This window comes from Acipenser ruthenus, chromosome 3 (assembly GCF_902713425.1).
Source record: "Acipenser ruthenus chromosome 3, fAciRut3.2 maternal haplotype, whole genome shotgun sequence".
NCBI lineage: Eukaryota > Metazoa > Chordata > Actinopteri > Acipenseriformes > Acipenseridae > Acipenser > Acipenser ruthenus.
The window spans coordinates 26,005,878-26,022,978 of NC_081191.1; the positions used below are offsets into that span (position 1 = coordinate 26,005,878).

The 17,101-nt window shown below is 37.7% G+C and overlaps 1 protein-coding gene across 3 annotated transcripts in view; it reads left to right on the forward strand.

Annotated features, from left to right (window-relative positions):
- The window catches only part of LOC117394814 (zinc finger protein 236-like), a 120,695-nt gene that overhangs the window by 92,449 nt on the left and 11,145 nt on the right, over nt 1–17,101 (forward strand). For 2 of the 3 annotated variants that reach the window (XM_033993414.3, XM_033993415.3), the window contains exons 24-29: nt 201–444; nt 2,284–2,463; nt 7,922–8,080; nt 8,422–8,594; nt 11,136–11,270; nt 11,574–11,771. In XM_033993414.3, coding sequence (XP_033849305.3) covers nt 201–444; nt 2,284–2,463; nt 7,922–8,080; nt 8,422–8,594; nt 11,136–11,270; nt 11,574–11,771 — 1,089 coding nt within the window. The remainder of the gene's footprint in view (nt 1–200; nt 445–2,283; nt 2,464–7,921; nt 8,081–8,421; nt 8,595–11,135; nt 11,271–11,573; nt 11,772–17,101) is intronic. The other variant, XM_033993417.3, reaches the window with a different exon arrangement.

The window sequence follows — 17,101 nt, forward strand, 5'->3', positions numbered from 1 at the left end:
TAAATTGTGTGTCTTCTTTATGTGTGGAAGCAACTGCCTTCTTCCTTGCCAGTGTTTTCTTCATTACTAGCCTAAATCTTTGTCTAATTTATTACAGTTTTACCCAAGAATGAGTCTTTTGAAGGAATGGATGAACTAATAAAATGTAACATTCTTATGTGTCAGATTTAGAGAATTTTTCCTTCCTCCCTTTAAATCAGATAGATCCAAGTATTTTGCAACAGACCCTGCAGCAAGGCAGTATCCTGACCCACCACCTAACAGGAGACTCCAGCCATACCCAGCAAGCTGGCGGCCATCTCCAAACAGGGGATTCCACAGTGCCTGCTAATGTGGTGATCCAGCCACTCTCGGGTCTTTCCTTGCAGCCAAATGTGGGATCAGCCAATATTACCATAGGAACTCTGACAGAACAAGACTCTGTTCTGACTACAAGTAACAGCGGTAGGTAGCCTTTGTTTTAGTTTTTTTCAGAAGGACATTAGAAAACCTTCATGTTAAAAAAATTCCTGCTTCCATTCCAAGGTCCTCTGATTTTTGAGTTAAGGGGGTATGTTCCCACCATTATGCTCATAAGGTGTATTAGATAAGGTCACGTCTGTCTCTGATATCATTTGAGGTGTTTTAATGCTGCAGCAGCAACTGTAATTGCAACAGAATTAGATATTTTTTTTAAGTCAAAATACAGTGTGGCAGCCACTCTGTTAATGTGACATTACATATGAGCTGTATCTGGATATAATCTCCAATTAGCAAGGGTCATTGTGTCAGCAATTTAACTTTTGAGCAAAAAGGACATTTCAGATATTACATTTGGCTTGGATGAGTCACAAAGTACTTTTGACAAAACACTCCCATTAAAATATATGGAATGGTGTGGTAAAATCCATTACTGTTTTGCTCAGACAATCTGGCCAAGCAAGACACTGAATTAAATGCAGCCTAATACACATAGAGATGGCTTTATGAGTTACATTTGTTATTCCCACTGGGGACACATCCCTAGCAATGGGGATATAGAGAAGACAGGCATAAATACTTCTGTCTGTGTGTCACACCGCTTGTCTAGTTCACTTCTAATGCCCTTACTAACAGTATGTACCATCATACAACAAAAGATGGTGATTGTAAGGCTAACAAAATGTCACATTTCTGTGAATTCTTGGATCTGTCAAGATACCTGATGGCATGGGAGGCTGTTTGCCATGAACGTTGGGGAACCCGTGATCTATAGAGCAGTATTATGATGAAAGCAGTTAAGTTCATGAAGAGAATCTGGCAGTATTTAGTGTCACTCTGTCTGTCTGTCTTTCTGTTTGTTTGTATGTAGCATATTCTCTTATTGTATTACTTGTATTGTAACACTTGAAATGTATTTGCTTACGATTGTAAGTCGCCATGGATAAGGGTGTCTGCAAAGAAATAAATAATAATAATAATAATATTCATTTTTACATAAATATAGAGAAGTTCTTGTTCAATGGTGATTATATGTGTTCTAGTTAATTCTCAGGGGTTATTGCAAAATCTCCTGTTTTGTATGTTGAAAGACTTTTAAAAATACCTTAAAGGGCACATAAGGACCTTTTTATTTTATTGTGTTAAAGGGGTCAATACGCTACATAAGCATCTCAATGTGCAATAAAGAAAGACTGACTGCAAAGCACGTCAATCAATAGGTGAAAAACATGGTTGGTTGGAAGTGCCAAGGAAGAGCAACACCATCTGAAATGAAAGCTTACAAACTGATTTATTTAACCTAATGTAGTACCAGATATCAAGTTTGTTCTGAGGAGAGGGTTAGTTTATTTTCAAGTTTCAATGCACTGTTTACCCTGACTGTTTGTGTATAAAAACCATAAAACACTAAATTCATGTCCTTAGTGTTTTGCGACTAGAACCCATTATGTTTTTAAATGAGAATACATTCATGCTGTAGCATGTGTTTCTTTCAGTTGCACATTTGAGAAGATGTATTGAATTACTTGGTCAGCTACAGCCCCTAAGAGGAACGCAATCAGCACTATATTTAAAAAAAATAAAAATAGGGTTTAGAGTGAAGGCTACCAAGTCATATTTACTATACTGTACATTTCAAAGCCATGTTTGATAAACCATGCTGGAACAGTTAAGATCTGTGGTTAAGAAGTTCCCTTGCATGGACAACTGTTTCAGTTAACCCTAGAAGTCTATTCTACTGTCAAACATTACTACATATTTTAGCCTATTAAAGCCTTTAGCTGTGTGTTCCCTGACAGTGCTGTATTTGTGCTTTCTACTTAGGTACACAGGATCTCACACAGGTCATGACTTCGCAGGGTATGGTGACATCTTCCAACAACCAGCATGAGATTACATTAACAATCAATAACTCCAGTCTCAGTCAAGTCCTTGCACAAGCAACTGGCTCCAACTCCACTAATTCATCAACGACTTCACAAGAGATTACACTGACCATTTCAGGTAATGAAAATGCAATACATTGTTTGAGAAAATATGAAAACTGGGGCAGTCCTAAAGCCTTAGGATATTCTATCCCAGATTTTTTTTATTATGCTACTAGTAAAAAAACAAACAAAAAAAACAAAACAACAATGACATTGTTTATTTTACAATCGTTGTTAGATTAAATGGTAGCCGTGTTAGTCCAGAGGTGATAGATAACGAGAAGGAGATACCTTTTATTGGACTAACTAAATAATAATTATTGTTTAGTTAGTCCAATAAAAAGGTAACACATCTCCTTCTCTTTGCCTATTATTTATTTTTAAAACAAATACAGACACCTGATTACCCAGGATTACTACCTTGCATTTTCTCCTTATAATTTCTGGGGGATGCACAGTATTGGATGCATGTATTTCACACTTAAATTTGTTTATTAATATAGAGATCCCATTGTCAGATTCTGATGAAACTTAACTGGGACATTCGTTATCACAAGTTATTGAGTATCATAATCCTGGTGTTTATGGAGGCACCCTATTTTTCTGTCTGTATCTATGTGTATATCTCACACACCAAGTATTAACTTTGTATCCAGAAAAGTTCTTATTCAAAATGCCATGAAACTTGGTCTGGACATACTTTAGTACAAATTATTGAGATTATCTGTCTGGGGTTATATAAATGCATCGGTCCATATGTCTGTATGCCATGTACATTTTTGCATGTGCACAAAGTGGATATAGAGTAGGTAATGGTGAACATGTTACCGACGGCTCTAGTTTTGAATTTACATTCATGGTGGAGGATGAATGTCACAGACAATTGGGGGGAATTGGGGGACGACAAGAACCCCCAATTCTGGAGACTATAGGATTGATCACAGTGTAATAGCTTTTGCTTTAATTATTTACACAATTGAGTCAGTCACAGCATTTATGAGTTTGATGTACCATTCTTTAGAGTGCCATTCTTTAGTTTAATACAGTATTGATCAGGCCATAAGAGTTCATAATACCTTAATTGTTTGATTAATTTCTACAATTAAGACAACCATAACAGTTTTTGTTAAAAGCTCTAAATGTGGTTTTAGAAAAAAATAAAGAGCATAACATGTATTTTAAAAAATTGGAAACGTCTTTAATTAGAACTGCTAATGGGAACACACTACGAAAACATGAACAATCTGAAGGTTAATGATATACTGAAGTGCTGTTCAAAAATGCATCCTGGTATTTATTTTAAATCAATATTTTTGTACTTTCCTCATTATGATCCACTACAGTGAATTCCTAATACCCACACTGATTCAGACTTTGTGATGCTCTAAAGAGCAGTTTCAAGTAGTGCACTTTACCAAACATCCCCAAGCACTGTAATCCAAGTTCCCTTTCAAGTACGTAATGTAACCATTACCTAATGGGTGTTTACCTACTAGACCCTGAAACCTGGGCTGGGACACTGTGTGAAATGGTAGGGGTGTGCAAAGTGTGTGGAACCCCTCTTGGCATGTTTTGGAGCTGCAGGCAGTTTACCTAGCCTTGCAGAATTCTTTGCAGAAGGTTCAAGGGAGACATGTGCTTGTCCGTACAGACAACACAACAGTGGTAGCTTACATCAACCACTACGGTGGCCTCAGGTCACCCTTGAAGTGGTGAGCCTCATTTGGGAGAGGTTTTGGAGAGCAGAGACATATCTCTTTGCCTCCCAGGAATCAACACTGAAGGGGCTTATTGCATTTATAATCCAGGTCAAATGGTGGATTTAAAAAAATAATATTAAAGTCATTTTTAGGGCCAATTTTTTTTTTCTTTTTTTAATTAAATATCCTTCCACCAATAAATGGACCACAAATGTAGTCCCATTTATAACTTTGAACTACAACCTAAGTTAAGCTGAGTAGATTGACTTAATTTAAACAAGCAAAAGTAAGTATTTACTGTATTTTTGATGTGTTGAATTGCACATTGCTATTGAAAAGATCCACCAGGAGGCGGAGTTGAGACGGCACTGAATTCATTTTTTTCTGTGCGTGCAAGACGCTTTTGTTTCAGCAAAACAGGAGTAATAAAAAATAATGATGTCTCGGATTTCAGTAATTTTTCAAGGTCTGTGTCGGAGAAGGGTGGATAATGTGCAGAAGAGTCTTTTGTGTTTTTCTGTACTGTTTACAAACCTCTAAAAAGAAATTATTCGATGTGACAGTCAGGGTTAGTGAGTATAAAGAGTATACATTTTTTGGTATTTTTTGTTTTGATTTGTTATCTTCCAGTTCATTTAGTTGTTCTTCATCCAAATCAGAATGTCTGCTTACTACTTTTGGTATTTTGTTGCTGGTAATTGGTCACTCATTTTTATAGTTACTGTACACCTGTAACTGGCTACCGGTACTTTAGATTCTGTGAGGCAGTGCAGTGATTTCGGATATGTGACAGGGCTCCAACTGTCCATATCCACTGAGTAGGGCCGTTTTCAAAAATAATTTTTAAACCAACTACAGACTTGACTTGACTTGAATTCTCGAGTGGTTTCTGGGTAACTGTAGTCGTGAGAGATTGATTGAAGTTTAAAACAAACACACGGTGAATGTACCCATAATCCTGTACAGGATTTGTGTATTTGTTTGTTAGAATAACTAGGTAATTGCTATAACAGCAGACATTTAGGCTTCAAATGTATATCTGTAGAAGAAAAAACATTAATTTTAGTTTTTGCCTATTTTACGCAGACTATTATAAATCGCTTGGGGGAAATTTTTCATATGGTGTATGAAGGTCATATATTTTAATTGTGAGTCTAAAGCTTTGCATCACCCAATATAATTAACACATTTTGCTTCATAAACTCGAATGAAACCTACTCAATAAAGTTATGTTAACATATTGAATTACATACCGCTTTGGCGCTTTCCATACACTTAACGAAAAATTGACAAAAATTGAAAAATGTGACAGTTCAAAATCTAACATGAAGTATTGCACGACTACTATGGCTTCTGGTAGACTTTTGCGGTATCATTTTGTAGTTTCTTTGATTGGATGATGTTAAATAAAATATCTAAATTATGTTCATGTAGTTATTTATAGTTTTAAATATGTATCAATCCAAACATTCTAATGATGCAAAACTTTTGGCCATAGCTGTATATAATGGAGCATATGATGAATGTTTACAGTATTTAAAATACTGAATTGTTGTACTGCTTTTATAGAAAAATAAATCAATAAAGAATGGTGCATGGTAACCCTATAGAGATACTCTCCTTGTTAGACTTGTCCTTACCTATAGCAGGCCTTTAGCACCAAGATCAAACAGTGTTGTAACTGGATGTGAAGTCTGTTCTAATGTTTGAAGTTCTATACCATTTGTAACGAACATAACTGCAGATACATAAGAATATAGTAGGTAAAGCGCGAACTAAACCGTGATCACCAATCCAATGCTGCTCTCTTCACCCCTTAAACCAAGATAAGATTTAGTCTGCCCAATCAAGTCATTCCTCAGTAAGAACAAACTTTAAAATGTTCACGTGTCATCTAATTTTAACATCCAGATTTACATCTTTACAACAGAACATATATATATATATATATATATATATATATATATATATATATATATATATATATATATATATATATACAGTGCCTTGCGAAAGTATTCGGCCCCCTTGAACTTTGCGACCTTTTGCCACATTTCAGGCTTCAAACATAAAGATATGAAACTGTAATTTTTTGTGAAGAATCAACAACAAGTGGGACACAATCATGAAGTGGAACGAAATTTATTGGATATTTCAAACTTTTTTAACAAATAAAAAACTGAAAAATTGGGCGTGCAAAATTATTCAGCCCCTTTACTTTCAGTGCAGCAAACTCTCTCCAGAAGTTCAGTGAGGATCTCTGAATGATCCAATGTTGACCTAAATGACTAATGATGATAAATAGAATCCACCTGTGTGTAATCAAGTCTCCGTATAAATGCACCTGCACTGTGATAGTCTCAGAGGTCCGTTTAAAGCGCAGAGAGCATCATGAAGAACAAGGAACACACCAGGCAGGTCCGAGATACTGTTTTGGAGAAGTTTAAAGCCGGATTTGGATACAAAAAGATTTCCCAAGCTTTAAACATCCCAAGGAGCACTGTGCAAGCGATAATATTGAAATGGAAGGAGTATCAGACCACTGCAAATCTACCAAGACCTGGCCGTCCCTCTAAACTTTCAGCTCATACAAGGAGAAGACTGATCAGAGATGCAGCCAAGAGGCCCATGATCACTCTGGATGAACTGCAGAGATCTACAGCTGAGGTGGGAGACTCTGTCCATAGGACAACAATCAGTCGTATACTGCACAAATCTGGCCTTTATGGAAGAGTGGCAAGAAGAAAGCCATTTCTTAAAGATATCCATAAAAAGTGTCGTTTACAGTTTGCCACAAGCCACCTGGGAGACACACCAAACATGTGGAAGAAGGTGCTCTGGTCAGATGAAACCAAAATCGAACTTTTTGGCAACAATGCAAAATGTTATGTTTGGCGTAAAAGCAACACAGCTCATCACCCTGAACACACCATCCCCACTGTCAAACATGGTGGTGGCAGCATCATGGTTTGGGCCTGCTTTTCTTCAGCAGGGACAGGGAAGATGGTTAAAATTGAAATGGAGATTTGTCTTCCAACAAGACAATGATCCAAAACATAAAGCAAAATCTACAATGGAATGGTTCACAAATAAACATATCCAGGTGTTAGAATGGCCAAGTCAAAGTCCAGACCTGAATCCAATCGAGAATCTGTGGAAAGAACTGAAAACTGCTGTTCACAAATGCTCTCCATCCAACCTCACTGAGCTCGAGCTGTTTTGCAAGGAGGAATGGGCAAAAATTTCAGTCTCTCGATGTGCAAAACTGATAGAGACATACCCCAAGCGACTTACAGCTGTAATCGCAGCAAAAGGTGGCGCTACAAAGTATTAACTTAAGGGGGCTGAATAATTTTGCACGCCCAATTTTTCAGTTTTTTATTTGTTAAAAAAGTTTGAAATATCCAATAAATTTCGTTCCACTTCATGATTGTGTCCCACTTGTTGTTGATTCTTCACAAAAAATTACAGTTTCATATCTTTATGTTTGAAGCCTGAAATGTGGCAAAAAGTCGCAAAGTTCAAGGGGGCCGAATACTTTCGCAAGGCACTGTATATATATATAATTTAGCAGTATTGTTTCCCTACAGTTAGGATGGTGAGGTGGGTCAGGCATCTGAATGATCTGCTTTTCACGTGTTTGACCACTGTCAAATAACTAGGCCTGAAGAGAGTGCTGTCATTCTCGTAATATTTTGCAGAGTGGGATTAACACAAAGGGCTTCTCCCCTTACACTTTGTCAGACTTGGGCTGAAATATAATTGTGTTGAATCAGTGTTGTCCACTAATTACTGACAGTGTTATGACATTGCTTCTTCCTTTCTCCTCTTTAGGTCAAGATATCATCCATCAACACAACAGTTCTGGAAGTGCTGAGTTGAATGGGAGCATTAGGTTGACAGCACCTATGAATAACCAACCTAATGGAGCAACTTTGACAATAGGCAATGACCAGCTTCTATCTCAGAGTCCAACCAGTGCTGGAATTATAGGTACAATGTTGGGTACATATGTGTAAATGTTATTGCATAGAAGATATATTCAGAGCAGTTTATTTGTTGTCTGGATAACAAATGTTGACAGTGTAATGATTTTGTATTGTCCCGTAGGGTGGACAAAACCATGAATAACTTACATATTGAATGAGAAACTATACTACGTACAGATACACTTCTCTAGTTCAAGTAAAGTATACTATAAGTATTACTGATATTTCATTTCTGACAACATCACTTTATTCTATATTATTATCTCTAAGGTTTCATGAAATTAATATATTGGAATATATTACAACATTTGACATTTTGTACTGCATTTTTTTTCTCCTCAACAGCTAATAGCCTTCCACCTACAGCATCACTTTCCCAACCTCCAGTGGCATCTCAGAACCTTGTAATGTCTTCCGCTGGAATGGGAAGTGATGGCACTGTTACACTGACGCTGGCAGACACCCAGAGCATGCTGTCTGGAAGCCTCGACACAGTGACACTAAACATTGCTCCGCAGGTAAGCACCACATTGCTTCAGCTGTTTTCAAAGTAGTTTAGTGTTAGTGCTGGAACCAACCTCACTGTAATCCCTCCAGATCTTTAATAGAACTAAAACAGTAGTTCAGTAACATTGTGGTCAGTCTCAACCACAAGCATTTTTATTCCATTCAAATTGTTTATGCTGTTGTACGTAAGCGTCCTAGTGCCATTGAAAAAAAAAAAAAATTTAAAAAAAAATCTCCTAGCTAGGAGAAAAAAAGTCCTACGTAGGACTTTTTATCTCCTAGCTAGGAGAAAAAAAAGTCATAGCTAGGAGATAAAAGTCCTACGTAGGAGGGATGGGGTAAAAGCCGGAACGTTACTTTAATGAATTCAATTGCTTTAAAAAACAGCATAGAAAGTTACACACACGTGAGGAGAATATTTTAACAATCAGAACCGATTAGTAATGCGCTGTCATTAACCCGTTCCGGGCCAGAACCCTCTTTTTATCACCAAAAACCTCCTGGAACACTGGGTTCCTAAGCTTCAAAGACGACGAAAATTATACACACAATACAACTAAGTGAGGACCTCATAACACTACTGAGAAAACCCACCGAACCAACCTTTAACTGCCCATTCCGGGTAATAAAACAGTGTATTTATTCTCTCTCTCTCTCTCTCTCTCTCTCTCTCATTAATCTGATTAAGTTAAAGATTTGAGGTTGTTAGCACCAGGTTCTTTCATTTGGGCCAGAGGATAAGGTCTTGACCAAGTACAACACAAAGACACAATAAAAATGCCAGGGATGTAAAATAGTCAATTTTATTTAAAACACAATTTCGTTTCAATTCTCATATTGCACAAACTAGTGCTATCTGTTAGTTGCAGCGTTTCAGCCAAATGCTTCAATTCGATACATTGTTTCAAGGGTTCAGTCGTGCTTTCTCAGGCATTACACTGTTACATAGTTTTAATATAGCAGCACCTCATTTAGAGCAAGAATACATTGTTTCATTTCTCTCTCGTATTCAGACGGTAGGTTCCCAAATTAAACACAAACATGTTAGTTTGTTTATTCTGTTTATTTTATTTATTTATTTATGCATATGACACACAATGTAAAAACAAATTAATTTTTTTGAAGAAGAAAATGGAGAATGCATCAAGGTTTCTGTATTTGAAGTCACCCTGCATAATATTAAAATCTAAACTGTTTTGCTTTGTTTGCTTGTTTTTCCTTACATGTTGTAAACTACCTAATTGTAAGATAGTGTGTTTGCTTGCCTTTGTCTTTGCACTGAATTGAATTGTATCCATTTTGTATCAAATATAGCCTATGCACATATATGAATATGTTAAATACATTTAAATACTTTTTTTTATCATTGTAAGTAAGAAGAACAAAAAAATTGTGCAAAAAATAAATGTTGTTTTACTGTTGCAGCTATATATACGTGTTATTTTTATTTTTTAATCACATATAACTGTTACAGTTAGGGGCTACCAGCAATTCTAAACAATTCTAGAGAGAGAGAGAGAGAGAGAAAGAGAGAGAGAGAGAGAGAGAGAGAGAGAGAGAGAAGATCATATACAAACAAAATAAATACACTGTTTTATTACCCGGAATGGGCAGTTAAAGGTCGGTTCGGTGGGTTTTTTCAGCAGTGTTATGTTGTTCCCACTTAGTTGTATTGTGTGTATCATTTTCATACTCTGTGCAGCTTCGGAACCCCGTGTTCCGGGCAGTTTTGTATATACAGCTGTTTATTGCACGGAACGGGCAGTTAAAGGTCGGTTCGGTGGGTTTTCTCAGTAGTGTTATGATGTCCTCACTTAGTTGTATTGTGTGTATAATTTTCGTCGTCTTTGAAGCTTCGGAACCCAGTGTTCCAGGAGGTTTTTGGTGATAAAAAGAGGGTTCTGGCCCGGAACGGGTTAATGACAGCGCATTACTAAACGGTTCTGATTTTTAAAATATTCTCCTCACGTGTGTGTTACTTTCTATGCTGTTTTTTAAAGCAATTGAATTCATTAAAGTACCGTTCTGGCTCGTTCCGGCTGTGTGGTCCAGTGGTTAAAGAAACGGGCTTGTAACCAGAAGGTCCTTGGTTCAAATCCCACCTCAGCCACAGACTCATTGTGTGACCCTGAGCAAGTCACTTAACCTCCTTGTGCTCCGTCTTTCGGGTGAGACGTAATTGTAAGTGACTCTGCAGCTGATGCATAGTTCACACACCCTAGTCTCTGTAAGTCGTCTTGGATAAAGGCGTCTGCTAAATAAACAAAATAATAATACCCCATCCCTCCTACGTAGCTAGGAGATAAAAAGTCCTACGTAGGACTTTTTTTCTCCTAGCTAGGAGATTTTTTTTTTCATTTTTTTTTTCATTGGCACTAGGACGCTTCCGTACCGTTGCCTTCTGCATAAATGGAAAAATGCTTTTCTTACATAGTCTTTCAATATACATATATGAATTGCATAAAAGGTATAATCTAAAATAAAGTATATACATCCATAGCAGATTGTACCAAGAAAGAAGGAGGTTATGACTGTAATTCACTTTTTAATAGGGGCAGCAATTCCCTGCAATTATTGGGGATTCAAGTCTTCAAGGGCAACCCACAACTGCTCCACAGCAAGTAATACTGGTAAGCCATCCGACCCATGGTACCGCTGGAACTCTAGATGACACAAATGTCTATCGGGTAATGCCTAGTTGCATTATATACCATTTTTCTTCTAATGATTTGTAACTTTTCCACTGGTTATCAGAAGCCTTCTCAAAAGCATATGACTATTAGTAATAGGGCACAATATTCATTTTTTAAGTTCTTAAGGAAGTTTAAAGTGCATTTTCAATATATGTTTACAGTTTTAGGGCTAAGAACTGTTAGAGGTAAATAAATTGCTATTGCCACTAAGTGTGAAAGAATCAGGAATATCAAACAGCATAATCTCAAAGTTACAAAGAAACTTGCTTAAAATTTCCAATGTTTAATTAATTGCAGGTCACAGAGGTTACCAGGGACCTCACGAAGGACAGTGAAGTTGAACAGTCTGGCCAGCTGAACCAGTGCTTCTACTGTAACCAGGTGTTTCTAACAGGCATCATGCTGAGACGCCACTGCGAGCAGGCCCATGGAAAAGAGAGGTGCCATGTGTGTCGAATCTGCAACAAAGCTTTCAAAAGGGCTACACATCTCAAGGTAAACTGAACAAGGGGTACAACTAATAGATTAATTCCATTAATTCTGCCTGTAGTGCAGTCATATTCACTATCTTTATGTCCTATATACAGTTTTGAAGAGAGAACATGTTATAGCAAACATTTATTTAAATTTTGTAAAGTGATACTGGAACAATACATTTGCGTAGTCTGTTACAGACTGTGACAGGTTGGCCAAGTGATGACGTTCCCAGACAAGAAAGCTGACAGAGAGACACACAGGCAGGTATTACGGGTGAAAGAGCGCCCTGGTGCGCCATTCTTATTGAAACAAAAAGTAAATAAAAAGGTTTTGCACAAAACACTGCTCACAGAGCAAAAATAAATATTTAAACAAAACAAATCGCGCACACTAATCCCACAAACAAATCATGTGCTGGTCTGCCCAGCACCAGTAGCAATTGCTTGCTTTCTTACTGTTTTGCTTTCGCTTCCGTTCCTTTGCCATTACCTCTCTCTCTCTCTCTCTCTCTCTCTCTCTCTCTCTCTCTCTCTCTCTCTCTCACACACACACATTCCTCCTCTTGAACACCCACCCCGACCAGCAAAAGATGCTGGTTTTTATACCGGTGACCATCTCCAGATTAACAATAAATTAATCATCTGATTAATCTGGAGACGATCACCTTCTGCACAGGGTTTTTGTTTGCATGAGCTGTCTGGCTGAGATGAGCTGCTAACACCACCTCTGCCAGACCACATTTAAACCAATCAATAACAAACCAAAACATTGTTTGAAATAAACACAAAATACATCACCTGTTCCCAAACAATGCATTTCCTTTTAAATAATAATACAGTACACCACAATACGTTTGAAATCATAACAATACATTCTAAATCATAATACAATAAATGCAACTTATTTCATTTACGTGCAGAGCTTAGCCCTGCCACCTGTAATTATGTGCAGGGCTTTTCTTCTGCCCTGTCACACAGACACGTGCAGGGCTGGCCTCCAGCGCCAACATCAGCTGTCCATCGGTTGTAAAAAAAAGCTATTGGCTTGAAGGTGGGATCAGTTGACACCCACTGACCTTCAATTCTCCTAAGATGTTGTGGGGAGTTGCCAGGAATATAATTGAACATTCTAAACTGTGGAGAAAAATGGGGGTAGAATATTAAAAAGTTTCAAATAAAGAGCGTGCAAACTGAGAGCTTACTTTAAACTAGCACATGGGTAGGCAACCTTGGCTCTTCCATTCCATAGTAAGACTTTGTTCTAACATGGACCTTAATTATTTAATTGAAATTCAGCAGGGCAGAGTTAAATAATGAAGGAACTGGTTGAAAAAAAGTCCTGCAATGGAGCGGACTGTTATTATTATTTGTTTATTTAGCAGACGCCTTTATCCAAGGTGACTTAAGCCGGGCTTACACTGCACGATTTTTGCAATCGGGAGACGCAGCGCCACTCACACTTACCGATTGAGCTACGATTTCTCACTGTAGATCAGGGATTGCAAGCTACACACACTACACAAGATATCTTGTCGCGGACTGTGCCTATTTTCATTACAGAATCGTAGACATCATTCGGGAGAATCATGGACTCAAGCGAGGAGGCGATCGCTGTTGTCCGTGCATTGTTTTGCACAGAAAAAAAGAAGAAAACGCGGAGAAGATCCATTTGGACGTACAGATACATTTGTGATTTCAACATGAGCATCCTGTGCTTTACAGTTGTTTTTGTTACGTTTTAGCACCTGATTATATCTTATAGGCATGGACCTCTCGTGTTGTGGTCAGACCGCAAACACACACACGGCAGGACCATGGATATTGCTAATTTCACACTCTGCAAATTCCAGCATGAGAAATTATACTGTAGGGCCATAGACTGCATAAATGTTCAATATTGCGATAAAAAAAACCCATTTATAACAGTTATAACATTATAGCAATGTCAATATTTATTTCCTTGATGTCTGTGCTCTGAACCAACCTGAGTCGAGGTGCATCCAAAATAATAAAATCTAATCTGTTCAAAAAGCGCAACACTCGCTTGTAGTACAAAATATATTAGATTAAAAGATTGGCGTGGGAGATTGGCCGTCAAGCGGTCTTCATCAGAATGCCAAATTCTGATGAATAATTTGAAGACTTTTAAACTAATAAATATCTGTACTACGAGCGAATGTTGCGCTTTTGAACAGACTTAGAATACAACTTTAATAGAATACAACTTTAATAGTAGGCTACTACAAGTTTGTCATAGGTTTAAATATGCAACAACGTAATCTACATTCTCTCTATTTCTCACACACACAGACGCGCACCCCTCCTCCTCGTATTTTGATTAAATTAGCAATACAAGCATACAGTAGGGGTTTGAAAGGGATATCGAATACGAGCGACTGTAGAAATTGATTGCCATGAGAGCAGGTACCTGAAGTTCCAAAGCAATTTCCCTCCATCTTTGTTCCTTCAATGAGCTGTCATGATAGGAAATGTCACTTATGTCAAAGACACACGGGTGTTCCTGCCACATCTCCACCATCCTTTCCTCAATTTCGAGGCTCCACACCTTGCGGGGCACAACCTTTCTCTTCGTCGCCATTGTTGCTAGCTTGTCCTATTGGCTGCTGGCAGCATTCGTCAAGAAATCGGCCCATAGCCCCTCACACATTTCACGAATTGGTCAAAATGGCATTCATTAAGCCGCTAAGATTTCATTACTGTGCTTCATGAATTTAGTGCTCATGACATGATTGAGTATTCATTTTACAGTGGTCGGGAAACATTGTTTTGTTAAAGAGATTCAATGGGTTTTGCATTGCATTGGGTGATGATGTACTTCCCTGCTCAGATTCTATGACTAGTGCATGAGATTCCCATTAAGTTTTTATGTGATTTCCAGTCATCCTCATCATTGATATAGTACTTCTAGTACTGTGTATGGGGATCTGAATTTAGACACTGTTGCTCATAAAAAAGATATAAATAAAATCTCAGTATATCCAGCATGTGCTTTAAAATAATTAAAACAGGGAAAATAAATCCGACACAAATCAAATACAAAAATGAGTAATGAAGACTTAAGATACTGTAAGGCAGGTGATTCCTATGCAGCGGGGATCAATCAGGTGATGCTGACAGTAATGTATAGCAGGCTATTCATTTTTCAGCCATGTTTGCTTTCAATTTATTGGCCAATGCAATAGATTTTGAATGTCAGCTGACCAATAGTAAAATTGAAAGGTAAGTAGAACCATACTCCCTATTGGTTTTATTCTTTGGAGAAATTATTTGCGGATTCTGGGAGATTTCTTGTTCCAGATAAACGAAGAAACTATTCAATCTAGGGTGTTAAAAAAAAACTTTTTTGGTAATAAAAACAAGGATACATTGAAAAAGGTAGAGTAACTTAGGGAGTGTGTTTATCTTGACAGAGTTCATGCGACCTGCTAGGGAAAGAGGTAGAATGGACCAATTAAGAAAGCCTTGTTTAATGTGCTCTACTAGGGGAGTGAAGTTAGATTTAAAAAGCTTGTTGTACGAGCGTGTAACTGAGATTACCAGATATGTGAAACTATTGGACACAATTTTGAAAGGGAAATTATCAAGGGGACAACAGAGGGCAGCTGAATTGATAGGGAAGAGTTTGCTCTTGTGTAGGTATCCAGAAAACCTGCTAAATTGCTCCAATACAGCTAAGGCATTGGGGAAGAGAGGAGATAGGATCAGAAATATATAAAAGAAGGTCATCAGCATAGAGAAATACCTTCTGCTCTCAAGGGCAACCTTGTTTTGTACCACAGTGGAGAGGGAAATATTTAGATTGCATGTTATTTGTGCAAACAGAGGCCGAGGGGGAGGTATATAAAAGCTTGATCCATGAAATAAAATTGGGACCAAAGCCAAACCGATGTAGAGTAGCAAATAGGTAATCCCACTCAACACGGTCAAACGCCTTTTCCACATTGAGTGAAACAGTAACCTCAGGCAAGAGAGAAGAAGGAGTATATATGGTATTGAAGACACGGCGAAGATTAATGTGTCTTCCCTGCACAAACCCCCTGGTCAGAGGAGATTATGGAGGGGAGAACTGATTCCAGATGGTGGGCTAGGGTTTTAGCAAGAATTGTAAAGTCTGCGTTAAGAAGTGATATCGGGCAGCACGATCCACAGTCAAGAGGGTCCTTATTCTGTTTCAATAAAAGTGATATAGAGACTTAGCTTGGCTTTGGAGTAGGGACATTATTTTGATTTTAACCTTATGAATGTGCCTGACCCATGCAACATTTCAGAGTTGCAACAAGATAGTGGAAGTGTATGTGTAGAGGGAGTTGAAAAGTGAGTGGGGACTGGGTGACTTAGGAAAAGTAGGAAGGGGAGGCTGAGGCTGAGCAGTCGATAAACAAATTAGATTGATCTATCTAATAGATTTCAGGCATTGATCAATGACAATTGCGTGATGGATGAAAACAAGGGTGAGGTGCTGTTAGTACACTAATAAAGATCGATTGATAATATGCTATGCAGACAGTGATTTTAACCGTTAAGATCCTTTAAACAGGGATGATACTTGCCTCACTGGAGCCAAAGTAATGGACATTAAATCAAGAATGCACAAATTATTAAATGATTATAAGAAAGAGCCAGTGGTCATTGTATATGTTGGTACATAAGACATTAGAGATGGAAAATCTGAGCTATTGAAAGAGAATTTTAAATCATTACCAAGGAAGTTGAAAGAGTTAGGATATACATATAATATATAGTAACCGAGCTGCTTCCACACGGGTTATTTTCCCCTTTAAAAACTGACGCTGACTCGCTATTTTTAATTCACAAAAATGAAACAAACACAAAACAAACACCTAGCTCTTTACGAGCACTAACTAAACTCTCCGGAACACCCTGACTATAAGTGGGACGGCTAAGCCGTTTCCCCACCAAACACAGAACAACAAAACAAAACCTCACCGGTTTGAACTGCATCCACCTTTTTCTCGACTGCTCGGAAGCAGAGCACCTCTTCTGCCTCCTTCTACTCAGCAGCCTCGAACTAAGTAACTGTTCTTCTCTTATACCCTGCACCTGGTACTAATTTACAATTGCCACCCAAGTGCAGGGGATAATTAAACAATAAATCAATTAACAATTGCCCTGGGAGTGCATTTTCACATTTTTTTCTGCAGGGAGGAAATTAACCCCCTCCCTGCTGTCTTACAATATATATATATATATATATATATATATATATATATATATATATATATATATATATATATATATATATATATATATATATAGTCATTTTTATTATCTGTTATTGATAGAGGGGATGAACACTTCACTAGAATT